A 26,742-nucleotide genomic window follows, 5' to 3' on the forward strand; every position below is an offset into this window, starting at 1 on the left:
AGAACTTTCATCTGAGAAGCTATATAAAGTGTGACTGTTGGGGCTGTGCTCCATCCACCAAATGAATGTGTATGTGTATGTACATACACATGTATATAGGCATATATATACATATATGTGTGTACACTTGTGAAAGAAACTGAAACTGGTGGTCAAGCCTGCTCAGTGTGTGTATGCAGGATTTCCCCTCTTTTCTTGTTTCTTGCTGGCTTCTTCTTCTTTTTTTTTTTTTTTTTTTTTTGGTTTTTCGAGACAGGGTTTCTCTGTGTAGCCCTGGCTGTCCTGGAACTCACTCTGTAGACCAGGCTGGCCTCAAACTCAGAAATCCGCCTGCCTCTGCCTCCCAAGTGCTGGGATTAAAGGCGTGCGCCACCACCGCCCGGCTCTTGCTGGCTTCTTAAGAGTTGAGTTTCTCAGCTGGCATTCTGGCTGGCCCAAGTGTGTTACTGGGTGTGAGCTCTGAGAATTCAAAAGCCCATACCAGGCCCAGCTTCCCTCTTCTACCCCCTGCCCCTACCCTTGGCCCGTGGATCAGGATGTAGCTCTCAGCTACTGTTCCAGCTCCATGTATTGTCAAAGACTGGCTTTGACATCCCGGTAAAGGTAAACTGAGGTGAAACGAGAAAATAGCTGGACCCAAAGCTTCTGGTAATTTGGGCTTTGGTGCTCTTCGGGAGGCAGATCTGATGGTGTCTGGTAATTAATTCCTGCTGAGAGCATTAGGGGATTAGAAGACACACTTCTTCCATAAAGGCCACACCTCCTATTTTTATAATTCTTTCGAACATTTCCACTTCCTGGTGACCAATCATTCAAATATATGAGACTATGGGGGTCATTCTTATTCAAAGTAGCACACCAAGTAACCTAAGCCATCTTAAACATTTGAGGTTTGATCAAGTAAGATGTTTATTAGAACCTCTTTCAGTTTGAACTAGATTATACCTTTGGAAACAAACACATTTTACTCTACAAGCAAGCAAAAGGGACTCTAGGATTACTTCCTTTTATGTAGATTGCTTTTAGGTCACTGTAAAAAGCTTAGGAAAGGACATCAGACAAGGTAAAAGGCTCAAAGTCACACAGCAGGGATAATTGCTACTTTGTTACATATGACCGTTGACACCCATTTGTGGTCCTAGTTTTCCAAGCAGAGTCTGAAGTTTCTGACAGCCCCTCACCCAGGTTCACTTGGCAGTGCAGCCAGACATGGACAAATCACCTGCTTTACTGACCCCACCACTGGCTTTTCAAAGTAACAGACATTCAACATCATTGGTAGTTCTGCATCATTAAAAATTCCTTCCAACCGCCTACTACTCAAAAAGCTATCATCACTGCAGACTCCTTCCCCAACAGTCAGCGAAAGCTCTGTGTGTGTGTGTGGCTTGACTGTAATCTAACTTCCTTTAATTTTTTTTTGAATAAAACTACAGAAAACCAATGCTTATTACTTAACCTTCTCAGTTTGATTTGTTTTATAAGTTTAACTTACAATCTCAAAGGACTTACAGTTTTTAATAAAAGATTTAAAAACCACAAGAATAGAAATAAAGTTAACCAGTCCCCAGAGATCTGAATGAAACAAACTCCTAACTGTAAGGGAATGACTTTCTCAAACATGTGATGTGATGACACTCATTTCATGAGGACCAACATGTAGCATTTAAGGGAAAGAAAGGTTACAGTATTTCAAATACTATTTAGAGTCAGCCAACACACATTCTGCACTGTCTAGATAAAGTGCTGGGTACTGTTTTGCTTACCAATATACTAGAAAGCTAGTGCCTTTTGGGAAGGAAAAAAAAAAAGGCTTATTTTTCAGGTTCTAGATTTTCTTTTTTTTTTCTTTTTTTTTTTTTTGGTTTTTCGAGACAGGGTTTCTCTGTATAGCCCTGGCTGTCCTGGAACTCACTCTGTAGACCAGGCTGGCCTCGAACTCAGAAATCCGCCTGCCTCTGCCTCCCGAGTGCTGGGATTAAAGGCGTGCGCCACCACCGCCCGGCAGGTTCTAGATTTTCAGTTTAGCAGTATCGTCCTTTATAAAACACTAGTAAGAATTCAGCTAATCTTAAAAATCTTCACTTTTTAAAAAAAGTCACAGACCCTAGAAAACTGCACCTAAATGTAAAGCCCTGGTTTCAGTGTATACTGATTTTATAAAGCATCTCTCTCAAGAAAGTGCCTTGCCCCTCTCCTCCCACCATGAGTGACACTGGTTTGTAATAGAAATCTGGTAAAAAGAAAAAAAAAAAAACCCAAAAAACTCCAACATGGGACCTCCACAGCTTTCATGGAAACAAACCCAGCCTTTGTGTTTTCTCCTACGTTCTCCAAAGAGTTGACATCGATCACTGCATTTAAAAAATCATAACCTCAACTCAAGATACCGTACATGAAAACAGTATGAATGTACTAAGTAAATATCACATTTTTATACAGTTTGAGAAACACACATACACAATAGTATAGTGAACAAATTATGTATTTCAAATGAGCTCACTCGTGCTTAATGCATCTTCTGCAGAGGATGTCTTCAGACTGGCCTTCACAGATGGGCCCTGTGTTGGACTAGCAGACACTCTCCACTATCCACAGAAGCACTCCTTGCTTTCTGCATCCAGGAGCTGGATGTGATTATCACAGACTGCTAGAAGACTACAGAGGACAAGCCGTCCTGTGAACTGGAGACAGTACTCACCCCAGGCAAGACTGCTAAAGAGTAGAAGGACTTTTTCCAAAATGAAAAGATGACCATTTTCTTAAAGACTAGAATTTTAAAGTCTTTTTTTTTTTTTAATTTAATCTTTATAGACCCAAGTTCAGTGGACTCTCAGATCAGTGTCTATAATTCAGTTGAGTGTTCAGGACTACAGAAGTCATCTTGAGTCTTTCTACGAAAGTACGTACATATCTTCCTCATGGAGTTGGGAGTAATGGTGACCTAGGAGAAAACGAAGACTTAGAGACAACCCAAGTTCCAAGTCCCCACAGCAAGTGTCTAGGTTATAACTGCCACTCTCCTGAGCAAATCAAAATCAGCCCCTCAACTGATAAAGCGAATAGCACTCTCTTCATTTTCTTTCAATAAAGGAACATTTTTCTCTGATAAAGAAATAGTAGTTGTATATAGTGGCACACCCCCACAATCTCAGCACTTGGTAGGCTAAGGGAGACAGGTCCTGAGTTCAAAGCCAGTCTGGGATACATAGTGAGAATATGTAAGTCAATAAAATGTAAAAACATCAATACCAAAACCAAAAACCAAAATACAACAACATAGCCCCAAACTTAAAACCTAAAACTTAAAAAAACATGCATCAGCACACTAGTCTTAAAGCTTTTAAGATTTACATTATTATTACATTATTTACATTATTATTGCAAAAGTAATTTTCACCTCACCCCTCATCATGGGGGTCAGGAAAGACACGTGGGAGACAGAGAGACACAGTTCCTAAGCTACTGTTCTGGCTTAGGAACACAGAACACTCCTACTATTGAGAAAAAGAAACTGTCATTTTCTGTAGCAAAGTTTTGCTTCAGCTTACAGAGTACACAGCCTTTATATATCCTTTGTTGTTTCCTCTCCCGTAAGCACAGGCTAGCTAGGTTAAGGATGTTAAGTGGGGAAGGACCCACGTTAGTACTAGTCTAAAGATAGCTCTGCCCCTAATTGGATTGGGCTCCTTTCCATCCTCCTCTTCAACTCAGAGCAAGAGCCTTGTGAGCCCCAGGAGCTGACTGCCCCTCTCCGTAACTTCACACTGTGTAATAGCAGCTCTCCACTGCACTGCGGGTGTGCATGGCGTACCCAATGCCCAGTTACTTCTGACTTCACCACTTTACAAAGCTCATTTCTGCCACAGTAATTAAATGTCATGTCAGTCAATGAAAAGTGAACCTTAGAAATAAGTGTTCAGAATATTGCTATATGCCAGACAATCATAAACTTGAGAAAAAGCCAGTAAAAATAAGTTAAAAAAAAATCAAGGATCCTGTAATTTAATTGCTTTGAAATATTTAAGTTTCATTTTAATCATAAAATGCAATTACAAGCATGAAAATCTACTTATGGATATTGGCAAGTTTCCCAAGGATAAAGTTTACTAAAAAAAAAAAAAAAAAAAAAAAAAAGCCATACTGTCTACCAGGAGAGATATTTTTGAATCGACACTCTGGATGGTGAGAGGAAGGCTTTAGTGAGTCAAGCAGTAAGCCTGAGGAATACGAGCAGATAAAAGGATTAATGAAGTAACAGGACACAAAAAGTTATTAATCAGAGCCCCAGACAATCTGAGAACTGCATTTGGTCCCCTTCAAATAGGACACGTATCCTCCCACACTGTAGGCTTACCGGGCCTGGTGATGTCTTGCCACTTTGTCTCCTGGAACTGGGTGTCTGGGATGATGGACTTCTTGGAGATGAATTCTCTGCCTTGTGTTTGGCTGCCATGGCCAACAACCAGTTCTTATTCTCTGGGGAGCTATTCTCCTTGCCCACCATTTCAGATCCATCTCCACAAGGTCTCAAAGGAAGAGGCAGTTGTCCACAGCCTTCAGAAACATAAGGACTGACAGGAGAAGGAGGCTCTGAGATACTTGTGCCAGCACCTTCAATCTTGCTTGATTTGGTAGGACCCGCAGAGTCTTGGCTAAGGACTTCCTGGGTGCCGGAAAGGCAGCACAGATCCAAATGAAGACTCTCCACTTGGCCGTCAAGCTCAGTGACACAGTTGCAACTCTTCACACACTTTTGTTTCACACTCTCCAGACAGCTTGAGTCAAGACGCCTCTTCACTCTATTTCTAGATTCAGAGCAAGCATCTGCTTTTGATGACTTCTGGCTCACAGGAATAAGGGCTTTTCTTGGAGATGAGATCTTTGTCTCAGAAGCAGGTGGAGTGACAGGTGGTGATGAAGAAGGTGTTCGGGTCACCCAGTTTCTAAGTGACATCTTGAAAGAAGAGAGTGGCTTGGGAGACACAGAAGAGATGGAGCCTCTTCTGCTGACTGGAGAACGGGTCTTGGCAGGAGTGGTTTTGCCTGAGAATGTGGGGGTATTTGAAGGAAGAGGGAGATCTCCTGCACAGCTTGGAGTACAAGCTGCTGACGAAGGAGAGGAAATGGATGGACTGCTCTTGGCTCTGGGAGCTTTGGCAGGAGTACTCTGGCTACTTGGTACCGTTACTGAAAATGAAGAAGAACATGAAAATCAGAAAGAAAATGATGTAGTCCTTGATTTTTCATCAAGGGACATATCTAACGTCATCATCTAAGAATTGGTTTGCCAGTAAATAGATAGCTAAAATCATTTCATTTCTACCATACCCCCCTAACACTTTTTTTCCCTCTGTCTAACAGCTTCCTAAGCCCTCTGATGTAAAACATATACTTGCAAAGCCTAGGAAAGATAAAACTTAAAACACCAGCAAACCACTCCCAACAGTCTCCACGTGCAAGACTGAGACCAGAGCATCTCAATCTTGGCTGCATAACAGACTTACCTAGAACTTTATGAACCTACAAACAGTTGACCTCCACCCAAGACTTAAAAACATCCAGAAGTGGCAAAGTATAAATTTTTCAAAATCTCCACAAGTGGTTCGAATGCCTAGCCAAGACTGAGAACCCCGGCCTCAATAGTGCTATGTGATCTCCAACTGAAGCACTGTGAAAAAACAGTAAGTAATGGAGCAGGTGCTGGCTGGACAAGTAGGTCAAAGGGAAGAAGGTTATATCTTGCAGTTAGTGTTAAAAAAGCCAGAGAGTCTATCTGAAATCAGGACAGAAATAAATAAATAAATAGAACTTGGGAAAGCAGATAAACACAATTCTCAAAAAACTGGCAGTGTAGCAGACAATCTGTTATGGAAGTTGGCTTATAGAGTGCAATGGCTGTGCTAGAGAGGTCAGGCTAGCCTCAAACTTGCTACTCCCGAGGACTGGGATTAAAGGGATGTGCTACCACACAGGCTGTGATGACATCTGCTACTACTGCTTTCCTGCTGCCCCTCGCTGCTTCCGCGCTAAGGGCACTGAGGCAGACATGCCAGTGGTCTCTCTCCTGCAACACCTTATCCTCGCCATGCTGTGCCTGGAACAGTCTTCAAATATCCACATGGCTTACCAACTACCCCACTTACCTAAGCCAGTGAGGCCCCCTTTCATAGAAACACTTGACAGCTATTTCCATTCTTTTCTCTCTCACTATGCTTAGCACCTTGTTACTTCATGTGTTCACAACTGAGATTTGAGTCTTCTGGTCATTGCTAAACAAAACTAAGTACATAGTACATGACAGTCCATAAATATTTGTTGGCTAAATCCATTACTGTGCTTTGTGATCAGGATATTTCTCTTATAAGAAATGCCAAGGGCTGGAGAGATGGCTCAGCGTTGAAGAACAATGACTGCTTTCCCAGAGGTTCTGAGTTCAATTCCCAGCAACTATATGTTGACTCAAAACCATTTGTAATGGGATCTGATGCCCTCTTCTGGTGTGTCTGAAGACAGCAACAGTGTACTCACATACATAAAAAGCCAAGATGGTGTTTCTCTTTAAACAAGAGCAAACCAAGCCTCCACAGTACACAGTAGGACTCAACTAATGAAACAAACAAACCAACCAACCTTTGGAGAATGCATGCTCTCCTTACCTGGGCCAGCTTTCACTTCTCTTTTCTTCTGAGAGGTCCAACCCACTATGGAGTGTTTATCGCCTTCCGGTTTCTCCCCTAGGCCTCTATTCAAGCGCCAGATTTTTAGTGTATTATCATCAGAGCAGGTTGCAATCTAAGAACCAGGAAGAGAATGTGAAATTTCAAATAAAGTTTCACAATAAAAAAGAAGTTCATGGAGGGCTCATGAGTGGTGACTAATTTTCTCTGCTGTAACATAACACTACAGATGACATCTGAAAGATCACCTACTTCTATCTCTTGTGTTACAGAATCATTCTAGATTTCCAGTGATACAAATGTTAGTTTCTTGCATGTACATGTGTATCAAATGGAGAACAGAAAAGAGCATCAGTGTCTGAAGTTACAGATGGCTGTGAGTTGTCATGTGTGTGCTGGGAACTGAGCCTATGTCCTCTGCAAGAACAGCAGAGGGCTCTCTCCAGCACCATTCTCTCTTCATCTAAGGCTTTACAATTGCAGGCTCATTTCTTTTTGGTCTCTAAAGAAGACGGTAACTCAAATCTTCAAGTTTTTACATAATATCATGAAATTATGGTTTTCTTCTATGAAATGATCAATCAATACATATTAATTTTTCAAGCTTTTTTTCCTGAATTCTGAATGCTTAATCTCATTGCTAAAGCAATGAGAACATTTCCCACATCAGATATAGCCTGTGCCTCCAGCAGTCCACGACAAGTGCAAAAGAGCCACTCTTCCTCAGAGATGCTCTTTCAGATAGGTAAAGGAGTAATCTGGAAAAACAGAAGTTCACTAGTCCGAAAGAAGTTTAAAAATAACCTTTGCCCCTTTAAAAATATCTGACTATTCCTGATCTTGGTCCCAAGCCTTTTATGGCAGAGAAAGCCTAGCTTGAAGAGCTAGAGGCAAATGGCCACTAATGCCAGAGCTGTTCCCCAGCATTTGTTTATACAATTTCTCTATTTCAGTCACTAAACAGAAAGGAAAAAAGAACACACGTTCTTTTAACTTGTGGCCCCCAAGAGACTGGCAACATTTTCCTTCCCTTACTGGGAGGCCAAAAGATACATATTTTACTCAACGAAAAATGTTTGGAACTCCACAATTACTCTATAGTGACAATAATTATATTTATAGACACCCATTATACATCTGCTTCTTTACATTATCTTATTTAAAAAACCTTTTAAAGCTGGGTATAGTGGCATACACCTGTAAGCCAAGCAAATAGAGAAATAGGCTAGGGCAGGAAGACAGTGAGTTTGGAGCTCTGAGCTGGACAGCAGCAAAACATTCTCTCTGAAAACCAAAACTCTACAAAACAATTTTTTTGTCCAAAGTATCATGATGAAATGCAAACGCTGGAATTCAAACTAAGACTTCCATTCTAGAATTTAAGGCTTAAAAAGACAAACTCGATCTCCCAACTCTAAGCTTTTGAAAAAATTATTTTAAAGAAGTTTTAAAAGGTGTGATCACTAGATGAGTGTAGTTAGTTTTGCTTGCCATTTGAGTTTTTTCTCATAAGAAATATAATAGTTGGAAGAAGTTGTCATAATTAAAAGCGGTTGATCTTAGTAAGTTCACAATGGTCTACCTGATAACCCATGTACAAAGCAAGGCATTTCATTTTATTGGATATTACAGAGTCTTAGAGAGGAAACGTCACTAGGATGACAACTACAGTAACGAGTTCAGGAAAGGTCAGCACGAACAAGGAACTGCTCTAAGTACATGAAAGTCTCATAGTGAAGCCTGTCCTTGTGTACACTTATAACACCAAAGCAACGGGCTAGCAAGACAAACAAACAAAACCTAGGAAAAATCCACAGCAGCTCTGAAACTTCTAACGGGCTGCCAGTGCCATGGGTCTGAAAGATTAGAAAAACTAAAGTCAAAACCAAGACAAGCAACAAGGCTCCCTATATGTAAACATAGCTTCTACTTCTGGCCTTTTTACATTTTTAAGTAGTTACTAGTTTTCTGATCTGCTTCTTGTAGTTTACCCAGGTAACTTGTCCTGTTATGACTTCACAGTAACCACTTTGTCAGTGATGTGAAAATTCACATCACTTTGTAGCAAACAGCCAGCTGTTAACGTACACTAGTAATACATAAAAGAGTAAATACTAACTTTTAACTGATTTTTAATTTTTCTCTTTACCCAATTTCCATTTTGTTATTTTCTTGACTCTCTTCACATCTTCATTAACTGCTCTGAGCTTTAGAGAGTTTTATGTATGTGTGAGTAGGGTAGTGCATGGGCACACTGAAGCCAGAGGAAGGCTGGGCACGTTCCCACTATAGCTCCTCTCAGACAGGGCCTCCCACTAATTAGAAGTTCATGAGCACTCCAGCTAGGCAGGCTGGCTGGTCACCAAGCTCCTGGGATGTTCCTATCTCTAATTCCCAATGACAAGGTTACAGGCATTTGAGGCTACCCAAGCTTTTAAAATTGATCCTTGAGATTTGAACTCAGGTCCTTATGATTACATAGCAAGTGCTTTTACCCACGGAGCCATCCTCCAGCCACATACCATTTTTTCATCTTAGATTTGGTTTTGTGACAGCAGGTACACATGGAGGGCAGATGTGCTGGATCCCCCTGGAGCTGGAGATACAGGCAGCTGGCTATGAGCCTCCTGATGTTGATATGGATGCTAGGAACCATACTCAGGTCGACCTCTTAAAGAACAGTGTTTACTCTTAACCACCGGGCCACCTCTCTAGACCTTCATTTCAGATTTTAGTGAATTAGAAATCCAGTACATAATGGTTTCTCATATTGGCAAGAAAAAGCAAGGAGAAGAAGTATGTGTGTTATAATGCACATGTGATATACATTCTGGATTCTTTTAAATGCCTGAACATGAAAGTCTGTATCATTTTAAATAAACCATGGGAAAATGTGCAAGTCTAGGATCCACTTTTTAAAATCAGTATGAAGACTCATCCACAAACCTTGGTGAAGTCTGATGGACACCAGCACACAGACGTGACCTCTTGAGAATGACCCAGGAGAACAGTAGGAGGATGCCAGGGCATGGAAACCTAGCCAAATCAAAAAGAGCAAGTCAGAAGAACAGTGTTTGCTCCCCCATAGAGGCCACAGCCTCCTTGACTATGTTTTAGGCTTTAGGGTTGTTAATAAAGTTAGAGCTATCTAAGTTCAATAGTCAAAGGCAAGACTATGAGGTCAAACAGCAGCTGGCTCTTATTTAAATTAAAATGCAATTTTGGCGCTGTCCCTCAGTCACTGAGCACTGAAGTTCAGTTTCAGATACTGCTTTTCAACCCGGTCCTGCTTTTACACAGCACAGGCACATCCAGATCTTCTACAGTCAGCCACTTCCAGGACTATTAGAATCAAGTGAATCCTGCAGGTACCTGAAATGGGCAGCTAGCTCTTTTAGGATAAGAAGGTTTAATTTTTCTGCTTAAAGCAAGACACACTGACTATGACCAAAATCCAAAGTATCATCTTTTCATTTTCAGCTGGATAACCTTCAATTTGAAGAAAGGGACATGAGCTACAATTTATACTTTTTCATGCAAACATTTTCTTATCTTTGGATGCTTTCAGTGATAGGCACTTGATAGCACTGTACAGTCAATTCTTTTAAAGCACACAGGAACCCCAGCATAATAAAGAGTACAAGCTCCCTCTGCTATTATCAATACATGTATTTGAAAAGAAAGGTGCATGGTGAACACATTCTCTATTTTCCTGAGGCTCTGAATCATGGATCATTTGCATGAAGGAGGTAACTTTTGGAAAGAATACTTGACAATGACTAAGTCAGCTTAACAGATTCTTCAGATTACAACCAAGATAATCAACACTGGTTCATAAGGTCATCTAACTCAATCATTACCACTCTTGTATCTGCTATGAGGCAAATGTACAATGATTTAAATTGCAAAAACGAAGAATATATTCTAATTTACCTTGTTAAGTTAATGTATTAAGTTTAATGTATTAACAGATACATAGATCATTTCTACAATGTCATAGACTGTAAGACATTCTTTCACAGAAAAATACACTTTATAAAGGACATTAAAAGGTGGTTTCGACGGGCAGTGGTGGCCGCACACCTTTAATCCCAGAACTTGGGAGGCAGAAGCAAGTGGATTTCTGAGTTCGAGGCCAGCCTGGTCTACAGAGTGAGTTCCAGGACAGCCAGGGCTACACAGAGAAACCCTGTCTTGAAAAACCAAAAAAAAAAAGTGGTTTCTTACTAACCCATCAACCAGGAATTCCTTTCTATTTTCAATGCCCCTAGTCCATTAGGTTTCTCTTTACCCAAGACTCAAAAGACAGAGGAAATCCTCACATTCATGTAAGCCATCTCTGGCAAAACATTTCTTCATGTCATTCTATGACCCTGTCACTGTTTAGTTTCTTAGGGTCTACCTAGGGAACCTAACTGTATACACAAAATACTAAAGTTTTAAGAAAGACCCTTATAAAAACTCATAGAGCAAAGAACCAGTATTGATAGCAATAAAGTCATCATTTTGTCACTGAATTCATAAACCAGATACTTTATTTAGTATCAAAAATAGGTAGAAGTTACCTAAAAAACAAAACAAAAAAACCAAAAAACCCTCAACGTGGGTAATTAGGTATCACATGACCCATTCTTTGATATGATATATATTCTTATATGTGCTGGGAGAAATGAAAATATGTTCCAGCAAAACCATATAAACGGTGACAGAATTTTAATAATAGAGTGTAACAATTCCAAACATTCAAAATGACTATCGACTGGTAAGCAGAAAAAAAAATAAGTTTTGTCTATAAAATAGAACATTCTTTAGCCTTAGAAGTACTGAAGTAATGTGCAACTTGCCAAAACCTGGAGAATATACTAAATGAAAGTCAGACACAAAATGTCACATACTATCTGATAATATTTATATGAAGTATCTCAAATAGGCAACTATCCATGGAGAGAAACAAAACAGTGATCAAACTGAATTGTACACAATAACACAAAAGTATTATTTATCGATGCTAGGGAATCAAGTGCAGGGTTCTGCATATGCTAGGCAAGTACTCCAACAACTTACTATACACTTACTATACACAAAATACTTTAGTACACTTAAGTAGATTTTCATCCAACTACTAGATTTTGTTTTAGTAAAAAGAGGAAGGAACAGAAGCCAATTGCTGATAAGGTTTTTTGTGAACTTTGGTAACAAGGGCTTTGACAGCTGAGGACTATCTTAGGGTACTGTCTTAGACTACTTTAAACAGGATTTGATTTCATGTCTTCCCTTTTGAGTAGGAAGGAAACTAAACAAAAACAAAACACAAAACACCTAAACACCATGGCGTGGTCAATACAAAAATGGTCCTCTTACACATACTCTACTTTCTATAGAAAAAGTCACAAGGAATCACAGAGCTAAAATTCTAAGGGACCTCTTGAAGTAAATGATTCTGACATCTCGATCTCAGAAAGTACTTTGAGTACTTAAGCATACAAGGAAAAAAATCCATCAGCACTTTTCCTCAAAAAAATCTCCTTACTACGCCCAATTGGAAACCAAATCTAATCTTTATTTTTGCCATGAGATCATTTACACTTCCTAAAGTGTCAGGCTCAGTGTTCCGCCAGTCAGCGGTAGGGTGGCCATGCCAAATGAGTTTATTTATATCCATTTCAGTACTATTTAGTGGCTGTGTCAGAAACAGACAGGGGAAGAGAAGGTGGACTGTTGGGTGGGAAATTAAAAAGAAGAACATTCAATGGTTGTCTTTTTAGGATGTTGAGCGGTAGTATCAGTCCACAGATTTAGTCGTTCTCTTTTGCCTGAAGATATAAAACTCTTTTCTTTTGTTGTTTCCTTATGCAAGGACTTTAGCATAGATCAGAATCAATGTCAGAGCCCAATCTAACCCATTAGAGAAGTAGTAGCAGGGTTAAGATACCCCAGTAGAGGGACACTCAAGAGTACATGGGAAATCCTATTTAAACTCCTTCTTCCTTTAATAATGGAAAAGAAAAACTAAACCATCTCACTGGGCAAATTCTAGTTTAGGAGCAGCAAGCTTGCCAAGATCTCAAATATCAGGACCTGCACACTAAGTTAAGTGTGGACAGGCAGAACATCCTGTCTGAACCATGTCATTCATTGGTGATGTGGAACCAAACCTGGGAATTTAATAAAGGTCACCCATATATGTGTTTGTCGCAAGATTTCTAATGGGCTAGAAACCCCAACAAGTACTTAGTGTGTACTACCTCAATTCTCACTAACCAAACGCAACATTTAAAAAGGATGCTGTGCTAGAGAAATTTAAAGAACTGGTAAGAAAATTTATATGTATATATTTAGTTACATATATAATTATGTGTAAATATAATTAACATCTAAAACGGCTTAAAACAATGGTTGGTATATATGTATTTTTGCTTGAATATTTTAATCTAGTATTTATGCATGGAATTGGCCATTCTATTATGTTATTTGATACATCTAAATTTTCAGTTGGTGTTTTTCTTTCAAGAAAGAAAACTCAAATGACACAGACTTGTAGAATGAATGAAATTCTGTAACTAAGTTGGGAATTAAAGTAGAGAAATAAATGCAGTAAGACAGTGAGGGAAGAAGAAACAACAAACTTTGAAACTTAAAATTTTAAATATAAGCATTTGTACTGTAACATACAGACAGTTTAAAACTTCTGGAAGAGTAAAAAAAAGCAGGTAAAAGGCACTTTTGTAAGAAGAGTCTCAAATATATACTCATAAAAAAAATTTCATTAAAACTCCAATAATAAAAATGCACATTAGAGACAGGCCTAACACAACTGCCTTGGTCAGATTGGCATCCCCATCTTATGACCACTGGGGAGACTGTCACTAGAAGCTGCTGTGGAGACCATGTCATTCTTGCAACTCCAGGGTAAGAATCATCCTTCTGTCCTTCCCCTAGGACTTCTTTCCATCAACATCACTTAAGTTTCTTGGCTTATGACAGGTGCTTTAGAATATGGATATATAAAATGTGGTTTTTAAGAAGCATATATTCACTATATTCACTTAATAAACAATAATGGAGAATCTATAAAATAAGGAAATATTAAACAATACTATCAATTGTATTAAAATACCTGTTAATAGCCTGAAGGCTAGATATTGCTGTAAGAAAAAAGAATAAAGAAGAGTTATTATACCAAGGGTTGTGATTAACTGTTTGCATGAAACTACGACGGATCCCTAGGAAGACTCTGACAACGTGGAACAGAAGGGGCAGTGTACATCATAATTTCCAAGAAGCAACAGCAGGGAAGGTTCTGACCACTTTTCAGAATTCTCCATCTCCTGACAGCCTGCCTGGGACACAGAATGCCCCATCTCCTGCACCTTTTTTCGACATGGTATTATTCATAAAAGGAAGTGCACAGCAAGTGACCTTGCAAACATTTGATGGAGAAAGTCAGCAGTGTGTGCTTGTGCTTTGTGAACCTCAGACTGGAACACAGCCTTCTATTTGTGTGGGGATTCAACAACTCACCTTCCAAATGTAGGCAGCTTCATCACTTGAACCACTGATTAAAAACTGGTCATCTGGACTAAGACTTGATTTTACATAAAAGGTAGAGTTCTGGTGTCCATTGAAGACAGCCACTGCCAGAGGAGAAAAACCAAATTACTTGGTTACTATCATTTCCAGTATCCTGATGAATGCAAATGACACACACAAAACATACAAGAGTTATCACTGTCTCAACTCCTGTTAACAAATACTAGGGAACCAAGTGCTGGGACAGAACAAAATAAGACACAGACTAAAAACCAGGTTTGTATTCGACCCAATCGACTTAACATCAACTTGCTATGGAACTGATCAAATGTATCATGACAATGTCATGAAAAAGAATGCAGGCTGTCTAATCCTATAGTAAATACAGACTGTGCCTATCTTATTATCCTGTAGGATTTTCTCCACTGATAATACACTGACTGTGGGCCTCTTGAGGGTATGTCTCACTTTTTCTAGGCTGTAGTACTTTAAATAAAACCTCAAATATTTGTTGCATGAAAGGTAAAAATAAGTGAAAAGAATCATTTAAATTCTTGCTGACATGCTGAAGTTTATAATTTTATCTTTATTATTAATTTATTTTTTCTGTGTAGCCCTGGCTGTCCTAGAACTCAGAGATCCACCTGGATTTTTTTTTTTTTTATAAATCTAACTCTTTAACGGGCTAAATGTTAGATGGACCTAGAGGGGCACGATGTATGTTCATCTGTAAAATGCTTTGTCAGGGTTAGGTTTCTCACTAGATAAAGAAAAAGAGCTAATAACCACATCTTGTACAATGTGCTCCTGAGACTGCTGGCATCAGAACACTACTAAAAAATTTAAGCTTAGTTACCAGAGAATTTAAAGATAAAACAGGAAAAAAAAACCCAAAACATTTGAATGCTTCACTGAGGGAAAAAGGCAAGAGTAAGAATTTCAATGGCTTTTGTTAAGTATCACAGAAATTCATACCATTTAAAAACACACTAGGGGAAAAAAAAAAACTTTGTATTAATACCTTTTAAACAAAAACAAAAACAAAGCTTGGTTCTGAAGAGATGTCTCAGGGTTAAGAGCACTGCTTTTCTAGAGGCCCCAGGTTCAGTTCCCAGCACCTACATTATGGCTCAATAGTAGCTTTTAACTGTACATGCAGATACAACACTCACATGCTCAACAACAATGTGACAAAGACCTACATAACAGAAGTTCCTTCACTCTGAGCACTGCTTCAAAACTGAAGTTATTTATCTTTTGCACTGAACTATGAACAGAAAATTTAAACTGAATTTCCTACTAACCCTATTTTGTTTGTTTGTTTTTCAAGACGAGCTTCTCTGTGTAGTCTTGGCTGTCCCGCACTCTATACATCAAACTGGCCTTGAACGCAAGAGATTTGCGTGCCTCTGCCTACAAGGGCCAGGACTAAAGGTGTGCGCTACCACTGCCCGAGACTAACCCCGTTTGTATTGCTCTCTGCTGGTCTAGGAAAAGCTGGTATGAAGCACATTGCAAATGTTCAGATGTGGCAAAAACTCTTAAAAGCCAAGGGTGGCTTTTATTATAACTAACTCACTTTGATTTGCTGTTATTCTGAGGTGAAGACAATCTTATTATGTAGCTTAAGATGACCTTGAACTCCTGATCCTCCTGCCTCAGTCTCCCAACCACTGGGATTTTAAGCATGTGGTATTATGCTTGGCTTCAACTTAGTTTCTCTAAACTGAGCATGGGATGTAACTATCAGTACACTACAATAATATGAATTGAAAAAAAAAAAAGCAAAAAAAGCCGGGCAGTGGTGGCGCACGCCTTTGATCCCAGCACTTGGGAGGCAGAAACAGGCGGATTTCTGAGTTCGAGGCCAGTCTGGTCTACAGACTGAGTTCCAGGACACCCAGGGCTACACAGAGAAACCCTGTCTCGAAAAAAAAAAAAACAAAGAAAAAAACAAACAAACCAAAACCACAAGTATGAAGTCCTTGTCCTGTCCAAAGTCTTGGAAAGGTAAGTAGTTACTGGACACCGTTTATACATACATTTAACTCTCATTTTTTTTTGACACAACACAAGGTCTCTTTATTATGTAGTCCTGGCTATCCTCAAACTCAGAGATCCACCTATCTTTGTTACCCGAGTGCTAGGACTAAGCATGTGCCAGCACACCTAGCTAGCATTCTAAAAAACAAACCTATCCACGAGAACTATTTTAAAATTGAAGAAAGGCAAATTAAACTCAAGACCCTTTGGTACTACATTATAGGAAATGATACATACAATAGCATACACTTGACAATGAACCAGGATTAGAGTTCATCTTGTGTGTATGTCCTGTGAGCTGTATATATACAATGTGGAGGCCAGAGGTCAAAGATACCAGGTGTCTTTCCCATTATTCTATCTCCAACCTTAAATAAGTCTCTCACCGAACCTGAAGCTCACCAATTCCACAAGCCTAGCTGGCCATAAGCCTCGGAGTCTCTGAGAGCTTCCCCAGCAGAGATTACACGTGAGCACTAGTGATCTAAACCCAGGTCCTTATGTCTGTGTGGCAAGCACCTTACCAACTGAACCATCTTTCCAGGCCATAAACAACTTACTTGGAGAAGTCTTTAAGCCAGTCATATTGAACATATATATGTTGTCATCTGTGCAGTTAGCAAATAAAGTTGAGCCAGTAGAATCTAAAACCAAGCTTGAGTATCCTGGAAAAGTTAATAGACCGTCAGTGAGGTTAAAGTGTGGGGGCAAAAACAGTTCATGCCATATAATTCTGTTTTAAAAATATAAAGAAATCAAAATTATATTTTTATCTTTATATCCATATACTTAACTATTTTTTGCTGAAATTAGCCTGGTATTAATACTTTAATTCTTTTTTATTTCTAATGAAAATTCATATTTTACCCCAAATTCTACAAGGGCTTACCTAGTTTTCGAGTGCTGGTACCTGGGTACAGGAAAGACTTGGATGCTATAGGTTCTTGTCGATAAGCAGTGTAATTCTTGCGTAAATCCCATACCTTGATTATTCTAAAAACCAAGACAAGTACTTCATAAACCATCTAGACCAGTGATTCTCAACCTTCCTAACGCTATGGCCCTTTAATACAATTCCGCATGTTGTGGTGACCCCCAACCATAGAAGTATTTTCATAGATACTTCAGAATTTAAATTTTGCTACTGTTATGAATCATAATGTAGACATCTGATATACAGAGGTCTTAGATGACCCCTGGAAAAGGGTGGTTTGACTCCTAAAGGGTTGAGAACTGCCAGTCTACAGATCTCCTAACAATGTTCCTTCCAGGAGTGTGAAATCACTTGTAATCTATGTCCTCTGGCACACTGCCCAGGTACACTGAGGACAGCTCACTGGAATTGAACTTAACTATTTCATACGACTGTTTCCAATGGCAAGCTCACAGTTCATACAAACGGAAACAGATGTGATGTGACCCAGGGATGAGTCACTGGCACTTATCCCAGGGCAGCGGGAAAAGGAAGCCAGAGGTCAGATGTCGATAGTCATTGCTCCATTGTTCTTCTAGAAAAAAACATTTCCTAACCTGTAAGACTGCATATATCCCCTGCAGCACAGGGCGCGCACCCCATGCTTTATTTCTATACATAACTCCTTAACTAAACGTTTTCCTGTGAAAGGGGATGTGTTTTCATTTTACCTATTGGGGTAATTGTCTTGTTCCTTACTTTTACTTTGTGGTTATCTAGCACTACGCATTTATCATAAAATAGCAGTACCTTTAGTTAGACATTTTTAAATTAAAAACTTGAATACAGAATTGCATTTATAATTGGAGATATAATAGGCAAAGATGTACAAGTAAAGAAGCCCTGCATATAAATAATCTATTTTCACAGTACTCTGTAGAGAAAAGAACAAATGAACAAACCCCGCAGTCTTATTTGGCCATCAGTACTTAGACCAATCATTGCTATAGGCAATGTGCCAAGCACAGCACATGGATTATCTCAATTTCTATTTTCCAGTGTGACCTGTAAACTTCTTCCCAGCTCCAGCACCCACTGTGTCTAAAATAAGGCACACACGTAATTACTTTAATGGGACTAGGTACTACTGCAGCTCACAAAAGGCAATGGAGTAAAAAGCAGAAGAAATAAAGTCTTTTACCCATCCACGGCTCCTGCTGAGACTAATGTATTCTCATCCTGAAAGAGGACCACAGTAACACTCTGCTGGGAATCCTAATAGCACAAGAAAGAAAAACGAAGGAAATTCTGTTTTGGGCATCACAGCTTCACCAGGGTACTTAACAAGGTACTTAAAGCTAGCTTTTCCGAAGCTGCTGTAAGACTGTGTCTCCTAAAAATGTCAGGAAGCTTCACTGATGATATCTTAACAATATGGCTGCCTAAACAAGACCCAAAGAAGTACACTAATAGACACACTAACAATGGAAGAGGGAATCTCACAGGGTCCCACATATAGACAAACAAGTATAAGCAATAAAGGACTGCTGAGAGCAGGAGAGATAGTTAACTCTAGAGAGAAAGCTTCCTGCCCAGTTATCCCATACCATGTGACCAGCCCTGAAATCATACATACTAAACAAACAGAACATGTTATATTTATATATGTAGGCACATATGCATATGTGTATGTAACAATAACAAAAACATAGAAGCCACGATTTTGAGAAATCAGAGAGGGATAGAAAGCAAGAGTAAAGGGAGAGAGGGGAAAGAATATGTTAATTTTTAAAAGTGTGTGGACTGTGCTGCAGTAGTCATGTAGTAGACAGATGCTCGAAACATGCCCATAGTACTTTTTTTTTCCTAGAAAAGTGGCCATTGATCTCATTAATGCAGTTTTCTGATATTCTTGTATGTAAGGTCTGAGTAAAATTTAGGAGGAAGTGTAACTGCTAAACTATTGTGATTGAACAGTACATTCTTCAGTCCATACTCTACATCTGTGGAGACCAGATGACATTAAAGTGTCAACTTTCATTCCAAGACAACTTGTGAGGGACTAGCACTTGGGAGACAGAGTTCCTCTAACCAGTGCTTTTTAGGAGCCCAGTTATCTCCTACCATGTGGATTATGAATATTGAACTCAGTTCTTCATACCCACTGAAACATCTTACCAAACTGGGAAATTTTTACTTTTTTGTAAGTGTGGTTTTGTTTTGTTGGTTTTATTTTGGGGTTTTTGAGACAGGATCTCTAAATAGCTCAGCTGACCTGGAAGTTATTATGTAAACCAGACTGGGCTTGAACTCAAAAGAGATCTACCTGCCTCTGCCTCCCACCTGCTAAGTTTAAAGGAATGTACCACCATGCCCTGCCTTCTTCTAGAGGTCCTGAGTTCAATTTGCAACAACCACATGGTGGCTCACAACCATCTGTAATGGGATCTGATGCCCTCTTCTGATGTGTGTCTGAAGATAGCTATGGTGTACTGGTATATACAAATAATAATAAATAATATTTAAAATTAATTACTAATATTTAAAAATTATTAATATTACAGAACAATCTACCAGCTCTAGCAAGTACTCCCAAAAATTTAATACTAAAATTGTGTAAATTTCAGCACCATTCTTACAGTAAGTTGACTAAAATATCGAGAAGAAAATAACTAAAACTTTATCATGTTTATATTGCCTATTTTCATTAAGAATACATAGTGCATGAAGATAAGGACTCATTTCCCATAAAAGGCTTGTCACTTGGACTTTAACATGCTTCTTCAAACTGCCTTTCACCTTTTATAACAGATGCATGTATGTTCAGAAAGCTGACGCTTTGCCATGCTCCCTACACAAGCCACAGGAGCTTGAGAACCATTGGAGTGGTACTAAGTAACTTTTAAACAGTTAACACCAAAGAAATTAAGAGTCACATCCATCTTTTTGCCTAACAAATTCCTTACAGGGAGATTTGATTCTCCCTCCTGTTAAGAGCCACTAATGTCATACATGGTGGCTCACATTTATAGTCCTAACGCGTGGTAGGCCAAGATAGAGAGAAAGATCATGCATTCCAGGTCAGCCTAAGCATACACAGAGACATTGCCTCAAAGGCAAGCAAACACAATAACAAACAACAACAACAACAGCCCCTTATTTACACATAAACTTCTCTAAAGCCTTACCACAGAAGGAGCAAGTCCTTTTAAATGTTGTTTCTTCTTGGGTTTTGAAGGGGTTTGCTTGTCTGCAGTATTGTGAGCTCCGCTGATTTGATTCACTTGCCTATAAAATCCATCTGAAAGGTTTCAAAAAAATTGATTTTAGTGTTTTCTGATTTCAGGCTGAAAGTAACATGACCTGAGTTTGATTCCCAACTCACACGTTCAAATGGGAGAATGGATCCACATGTGCTGTGGCATATATATACACACACAATAAATTAAAAAACAAAAACAAAATAACCGCAAAATCCCAAAGAACCAGTTTATCTCCCATGGTGAGTTTATAACATACACAAAGAAAGAAAAACACAGTTATACAGTTTTATTCATAACAGCTAAAACATGTAAACAATCAAGATATCCTTCAATGGATGAATGGATACAATGTGGTATACCTGGACAAAAGAATAATTCTGTGCTAAAAAGAAGAATGGAGTCATGACATGACTCCATTCATGAAAATCTGGAAAACCATGGAGACAGTAAAAACACCCATCAGTAGTAGCAAGGCTTAATGAGGAAGCATGAACACCAGGACACAGACATGTTTTAGGGCACTGAAACTACTCTATGTATTACAATGGTAGATAGATGCCGTCTATTTGTCAATACCCATAGCATATGTAACATGAAAAATAAACCCTCGTGCAAATTATGGATTTGGGGTAATTATGTATCAACCAACACTTAAAATGTACCAACTGAATGACAGGAGAAGCTGTGTATGTGTAGGTGTTCAGTATAGATGGGATTCTCTTCACTTTCATGTTACTATGAAATTAAAACTGCTCCACAAAAATAGCTTAGCATTTTAAAATGAATACATGAATGAATGAATGACAAACACACCAGTGAGCATCTCCTTTAACACCACCACAGTACAATACAAGCTTGTATTCAATTTCAGCCGTAATTGTTTTAATGTGAGGGGAGAAGGAAAGGACTGTACCCCATGGTGCCAGCGTATGGAGGTCACAGGACAACTTGGGGGAGTCAGTTCTCTCCCTCTACGTGTAGGAACCCAACTCGGGTAGTTGGGTTTGATGACTAGCACCTTTATCTGATGAACCATCTTGTCAGGATGAAAAAGGAAAATTAAAAAACAAACAAAATCACCTCAAACAAACCTTTACTCAGTGAACCTATACATTAGTAGTTTTAATTCTATCAATAATTTAGATAGATGGAATTAAAATTCAGAGACAATATGAAATTAAAAACATATTAATAGTTTTGCAATAATCATTACCTTGAGAATTAAGCAATGAGCAGGACTGGGGACACAAGTGCCCCCTGCTGGTATCAGATGAAATCACTAGCATTTGTATTTTATTTTGAGTATCTTATTTTATTAAGCATAGGGTGAGCCACATTTATTAAAATTAAGACAGAATTAGTTTACCTTTTTTGTTGCACCTGGTGTCCCAGATCATAATGTTGCCATCTCTCCCACCTGTACAGAATACAGCTGTGGGAAGAGTTCATCGAGATGTTGTAAAACTAGTCAAAGACACATTTCCATTAAAATTTCCCAGAGAATGCATTCTCCAAGTCCTGAATTTGGCACCAGAGATTAAAGAAAATGATAGCGTAGCAATTGCTAACACATAGGAGAACTTACTATCTTAAGATATCTTAAGTTCTACACACTTTTCACACATTACCTCAATTCCACCTGTCAATCTAGTAGGTAGGCACTACTCTTCCTATTTTAAGATAAGTGATGTCTAAAAGTCTTCTTTTTTAAAAACCAGGTAAAAGTACTAACTCTGAGTATGAAAGAGGTATCAGCATTGAATAGAACACAGCACTTCCATTTATTTGTAATGTTTTATTTTTCAGGTAAAAGTGGAAGTTAGGTATTCAGTGGCACAGCATTTGTCTAGTATGCACAAGGCCATTGCAAAACATGCATTTACAAAAAATTTAAAAAAATTCTGCTTCCTGTATGGAAGAGTGAGCAATTAACTGGTTCAACTATAATAGCTATAAATTGAACAAAGTACCAAAATAATTACTTGAGAGCTTTGTGGACACTGAATAAAAATACCTAATTTTGTAGGAGTTAACAACTATATCAGATGATTAGATTGTGGAGAAAGCTAGGCAAACGGTAACTAAATGTCAATGGGAAAACCTGCCAGCTTCCTCTTAAGACAGAGGAACCAGGAAAGAGACTGGGGGTGGAAAGGGGCTCGATCACAACAAGAGCTGTGCAAGCAGGTGAGCTTGACACAGAGAGAACCTTTACTTTTGTCCTCAAACTCAGCCTCATCTCTGGATGATATGCTGAGTTAACGAATTGATAGATCCATTGCTCTCCCATATGAATTATTGCACAACTCTGAGTAAACTAAAAACTGTTTAAATATACAGTTTTAAAAAAGCAAATTTTATGGTATATAATATGGTTTGAACAGTTTACCACCTTGTGCACCAGCAAGGTAAAGGTAGGGCTCTACTCTCATCAAAGCAGCTTCTTTTTGTAGCAGATGGAAACTGTTTACAGAGACCCACAGTTGCTCATATGCCCACCCTCAATTGGTACATCTATAACATAATACCCAAGACTCAGTGAACACCACAGGAGCCGGAGTGTTAAAGATTCTGAGAGCCAGAAGAGCAGAATGCCTGCTGTGAGATAGTGGCTTCTAGATAGAACATGGCCACTGTGCCTCTGAAATCTCAACAGTATGGCTGCCTAATCAAAACCCACATAATGACAATACCAGTTGACATGCTAGCATGGATAGAGGGAATTTCATAAAGCTCCACCCTTAGATGAAGAACTACAGGAAAATCAATTTCCTCTGTGGACCAGCCTCCTGATAAATTTCTAATCCCCAGTGGTCAGCCTTAAATACATGTACAAAGAAGCAACACTAAATGGACTCAGTAGGTTGTACATACATAGTGTCAGGTCCAAAGAACACTCCATTTCCCCAAATTCTAAAAGGCAGATGGGGCAAATGGCTATCTGCAGTGCTTATTAGCATTCCAAAGCACACTTTGGCCTCCAGGCTCCCTCGGCATCACAAGTACCTGTTACAATTTCCTAAGTCCTAGCTCTTCTCACCACCTCCTCTACTCTAAACTTCCCTAGTTCATGGACTTCCCTCAACCCTAGCTACTTGTTCTCCTTATTATCCTGTTATTTCAGTTATGCTCTGTCTGCACCCCTCTCACTTTGTCCCTCCTGCTTCACTCATGGCCAGGTCCAGTCTACTGGCCGAGTTATTTAATCTACTTTCTCCCTCAGTTCTGTTCTTCCCGAGGCCTCTGGCTGTTCTCCCTCTCATCCCTATAAAAAAGCGCTCTAATCCCATGGAGTAGTCATGTTGTCTGTTTGTACAGACAGACATGCTAGTATGGCCCTCTTTCCCCAAGCCAACCAAAAGTTCAAATTAACTTTCAGGTTTTATCTCTAAACAGGTGTGAGCTTTATTATACTTCTGGTTAATAATAAAGAAATTAAGAAAAAAAATTCAGGAGGTCTGCCCATGATCAAGCAGGAAGTGACAAGAACAGCAATATCCCCAGTTACAGACATCTGACACATACATACACGTTTGAGAATGTGGAGTTACACAGGAGGAACTGGAGGGGAGAGGCAGATATACTATGAATACAGTATTCACTTATGAAATCCTTAAAGTAAGCTTAAATTTAAAAAACATTCCTCAACTGTAGCTGTACGCTGGGACCCCCTGATGAAGTAAAACAGACAGACAGGCACACAGATAACCTGGCTCATCCACTACAGATTACCATTTAATTACTGTGTTAAAAACACCATCAGATAACCAAAGATCACTGGGGTTGAGAACCACCAGCTTAGAATGAAGGACTGGCTTCAGACTAAGTGAAGAATGAAAAGGTTCAAATATATGTAAGTTTTTAGGAGACAAGGAAATAAATTTATAGCTAATTTTAATTATCTACTAGAAAATCTAATACTATTCCTTCTCTTTCTGGCCAAAGTACCTATGTCCAACATACCAGTCTTTAGAAGACAGCCATTCAGGGGAGTCAAATTTCACTAGTATCAACGTGTCCAATTACGATCATTAGTATCTTGTTCATATAGGGTTGAATAAACTGGACCAATCAATTTTTCTACTATGCTACCATAAAACTAAAAAAAAATCCACATAACCCTCCCCCCTTCCCTAACATTTATGGTCTCTGTGTTTTAAAAAATAAAAATGAGTTCATACCCCCCCTTTTAAAAAAGGTTTATTTATTTTATGAGTATACTGTAGCTCTCTTCAGACACACCAAATTACATTACAGATGGTTATGAGCTACCATGTTGCTGGGAATTGCACTCAGAACCTCTAGAAGTCAGTGCTCTTAACCACTGAGCCATCTTTCCTGCCCTCGCCCCCCACCTCATTTTTATGCTTACAGTTATTTTCCTGACTTAAATGTTGTTGAGCACTAATCTAATTAAAGTAACAAATGAATGTCCAAGGAGATCAAAATGACTTTGCAAAGTCTAAAAAGTTGTCTATTCTATGCATGGCTAAGTGGAAGCAAGGCCGAAGCTAATCTGTTTCACCGAACAACCTATGGCCCATTGTAGGCAGTTTCCAACTCAGCTAACTCACGTACCACTAGAAGCCACTAGTGCCACATCCAACACAATGCATTTTCTTTTACATGAGATTGGTATAAACTTATCCACACTTTTAAAAATTAGGCAAAGGCATTAATAGACATAGTGTTTCCCTTTCCAACACTGTTAAAAATTAGGTAAAATTACATGATCATAAATTATTCCTATAGATTTTATGTTAACTTAAGTTTAAATCTAAGAGTTCAACAAATGAGAACACATTCTTAACTTCACACAGTACGTTGTTAAATGAACAGTTATGTGGGATCAAAACTCATGATATACATTGCCTTTTCAGAATTCCATCTTACCAGCAACTACAACAGAATAAACTTAACTTTGTGACCTGGAAGTGGTGGCACATGTCTGTAATTCTAACATGGGAGGCTGAGGTGGGAAGATCACAAGTTTCTGGGTAGTCTGAGGGCCTGCTGTCTCAAAAATACAAAGCAACTTCACTTTGCGAAAAGTCTAAATCACTCAATAGCTTAGTTCAGTATTCCTGAGCATTTGTATGAATAAATAAAAACAAGGTATTTTGCCAAGTGAAGTGCCTTTAATCCCAGCACCAGAGAGGCAGAAGCAGAGGAATTTTGAGGCCATCTACTTTACATAGTGAGGTGTGCACAGTGATACCCTGACTCAAAAAACTCAAAAGACTAACTGTTGGGGGTTAGTCTGGTGCTGCTACATATTCAAATGCTAAATACCTGCCCCTCAAGATCTAGTTGCTACCCTCAGCAGATCCTCATACACACCAAGTGATGCTATGCAAACCTTGCTCTGCAATTTACTGGTTAAGTAAAGGTGGCTACAGCCAATTACTGGGGAGAATAAAGAGGTGGAGTTTGAGTTAATGGGCTGGGGGTGGCAGGTAGAGACCATGAAGGATAAGGAGAAAGGAGAGAGGAGCATAGAAGAGAAGATGGAGAGAACAGGTCTCCATTAGTCATGATGGACAGCAGCACGAGTGAGAGTGAAATGCCTCCCTCCCTACGACACTACACTGCTGGAGCAGAAATACCCAGGAAGATTCAAACAGCAAGTATTTGGGGAAGCAGCCAGTCTAGCATTAGAGAATTAGGGGTAATACCCCAGTAATTACACAGAGCCTAATAAAAAATTAGTTTGAGTCTCATCCATTTGAAGCTAGACAGGGATAAGAATAAATCAATTATCTTACAGCTAACAATAGTACTCTTACCTACCTGCAAAGTTGGTCATAGAAAAAGTAAAATTGTCCTAAGTCTATTACCTTACCAGGAAAAGCTGAAGATAATACCAAAGAATGGACACAAGGGACTGGAGAGATGGCTCAGAGGTTAAGAGTACTGATTTTCCAGAGGATCTGTTTTGATTCCCAAACCCCTCACCATGGCTCACAACCTCCTTAACTCTAGTCCCAAAGGATCTAGTGTCCTCTTCTGGCCTTGGCAGGCACTGCACACATGCAGTGCACAGACATATATGCAGGTGAAAGACACATACCACATTAAAAGAATAATAAAAATAAATTTAAATGGGCCTGAGCCAACTAACTTCATTAAGATTTTCAGTTAAAATAAAATCTCCATCACCTAGTTAGGTAAAGTGACAACTTTGAGAGAGCAGTGACAGAAACAAAAATGTCATTGTATCTCCCCACCATTAAGGAAAATGACGAATATCAACCTACCTTTTTGAAACTTGGAAAAAGCTACAGACTTGAGGCTGCACTGGTGGCCTTTGCAT

General features: G+C 39.1%; 1 protein-coding gene across 1 annotated transcript; it reads right to left on the minus strand.

The window, feature by feature from the left end:
- Window positions 1-2,845: 2,845 nt before the first annotated feature.
- On the minus strand, window positions 2,846-26,742 carry Dtl (denticleless E3 ubiquitin protein ligase homolog). Its single transcript, XM_028760648.1, has 12 exons — window positions 26,687-26,742; window positions 23,959-23,990; window positions 21,796-21,861; window positions 20,355-20,467; window positions 18,368-18,441; window positions 17,143-17,246; window positions 16,814-16,918; window positions 14,202-14,314; window positions 9,627-9,716; window positions 6,660-6,795; window positions 4,358-5,190; window positions 2,846-2,944 (listed from the first exon to the last, which is right to left on the minus strand). Exons 1-12 carry the CDS (start codon window positions 26,740-26,742, stop codon window positions 2,846-2,848), a joined length of 1,821 nt encoding a protein of 606 aa, XP_028616481.1.

This window comes from Grammomys surdaster, unplaced genomic scaffold (genome assembly GCF_004785775.1).
Source record: "Grammomys surdaster isolate TR1022 unplaced genomic scaffold, NIH_TR_1.0 130, whole genome shotgun sequence".
NCBI classification, from domain to species: Eukaryota; Metazoa; Chordata; class Mammalia; order Rodentia; family Muridae; genus Grammomys; species Grammomys surdaster.

Coding starts and splice junctions, on each gene's coding strand:
- Dtl (XM_028760648.1), bottom strand. CDS start 26,742: ATGCAAAGGCCACCAGTGCAGCCTCAAGTCTGTAGCTTTTTCCAAGTT. Junction 18,442..20,354: donor AAGGACTTGCTCCTTCTGTG/GTAAGGCTTTAG, acceptor TTGTGCTATTAG/GATTCCCAGCAGAGTGTTAC. Junction 2,945..4,357: donor GCAAGACATCACCAGGCCCG/GTAAGCCTACAG, acceptor GTTTTCTCCTAG/GTCACCATTACTCCCAACTC.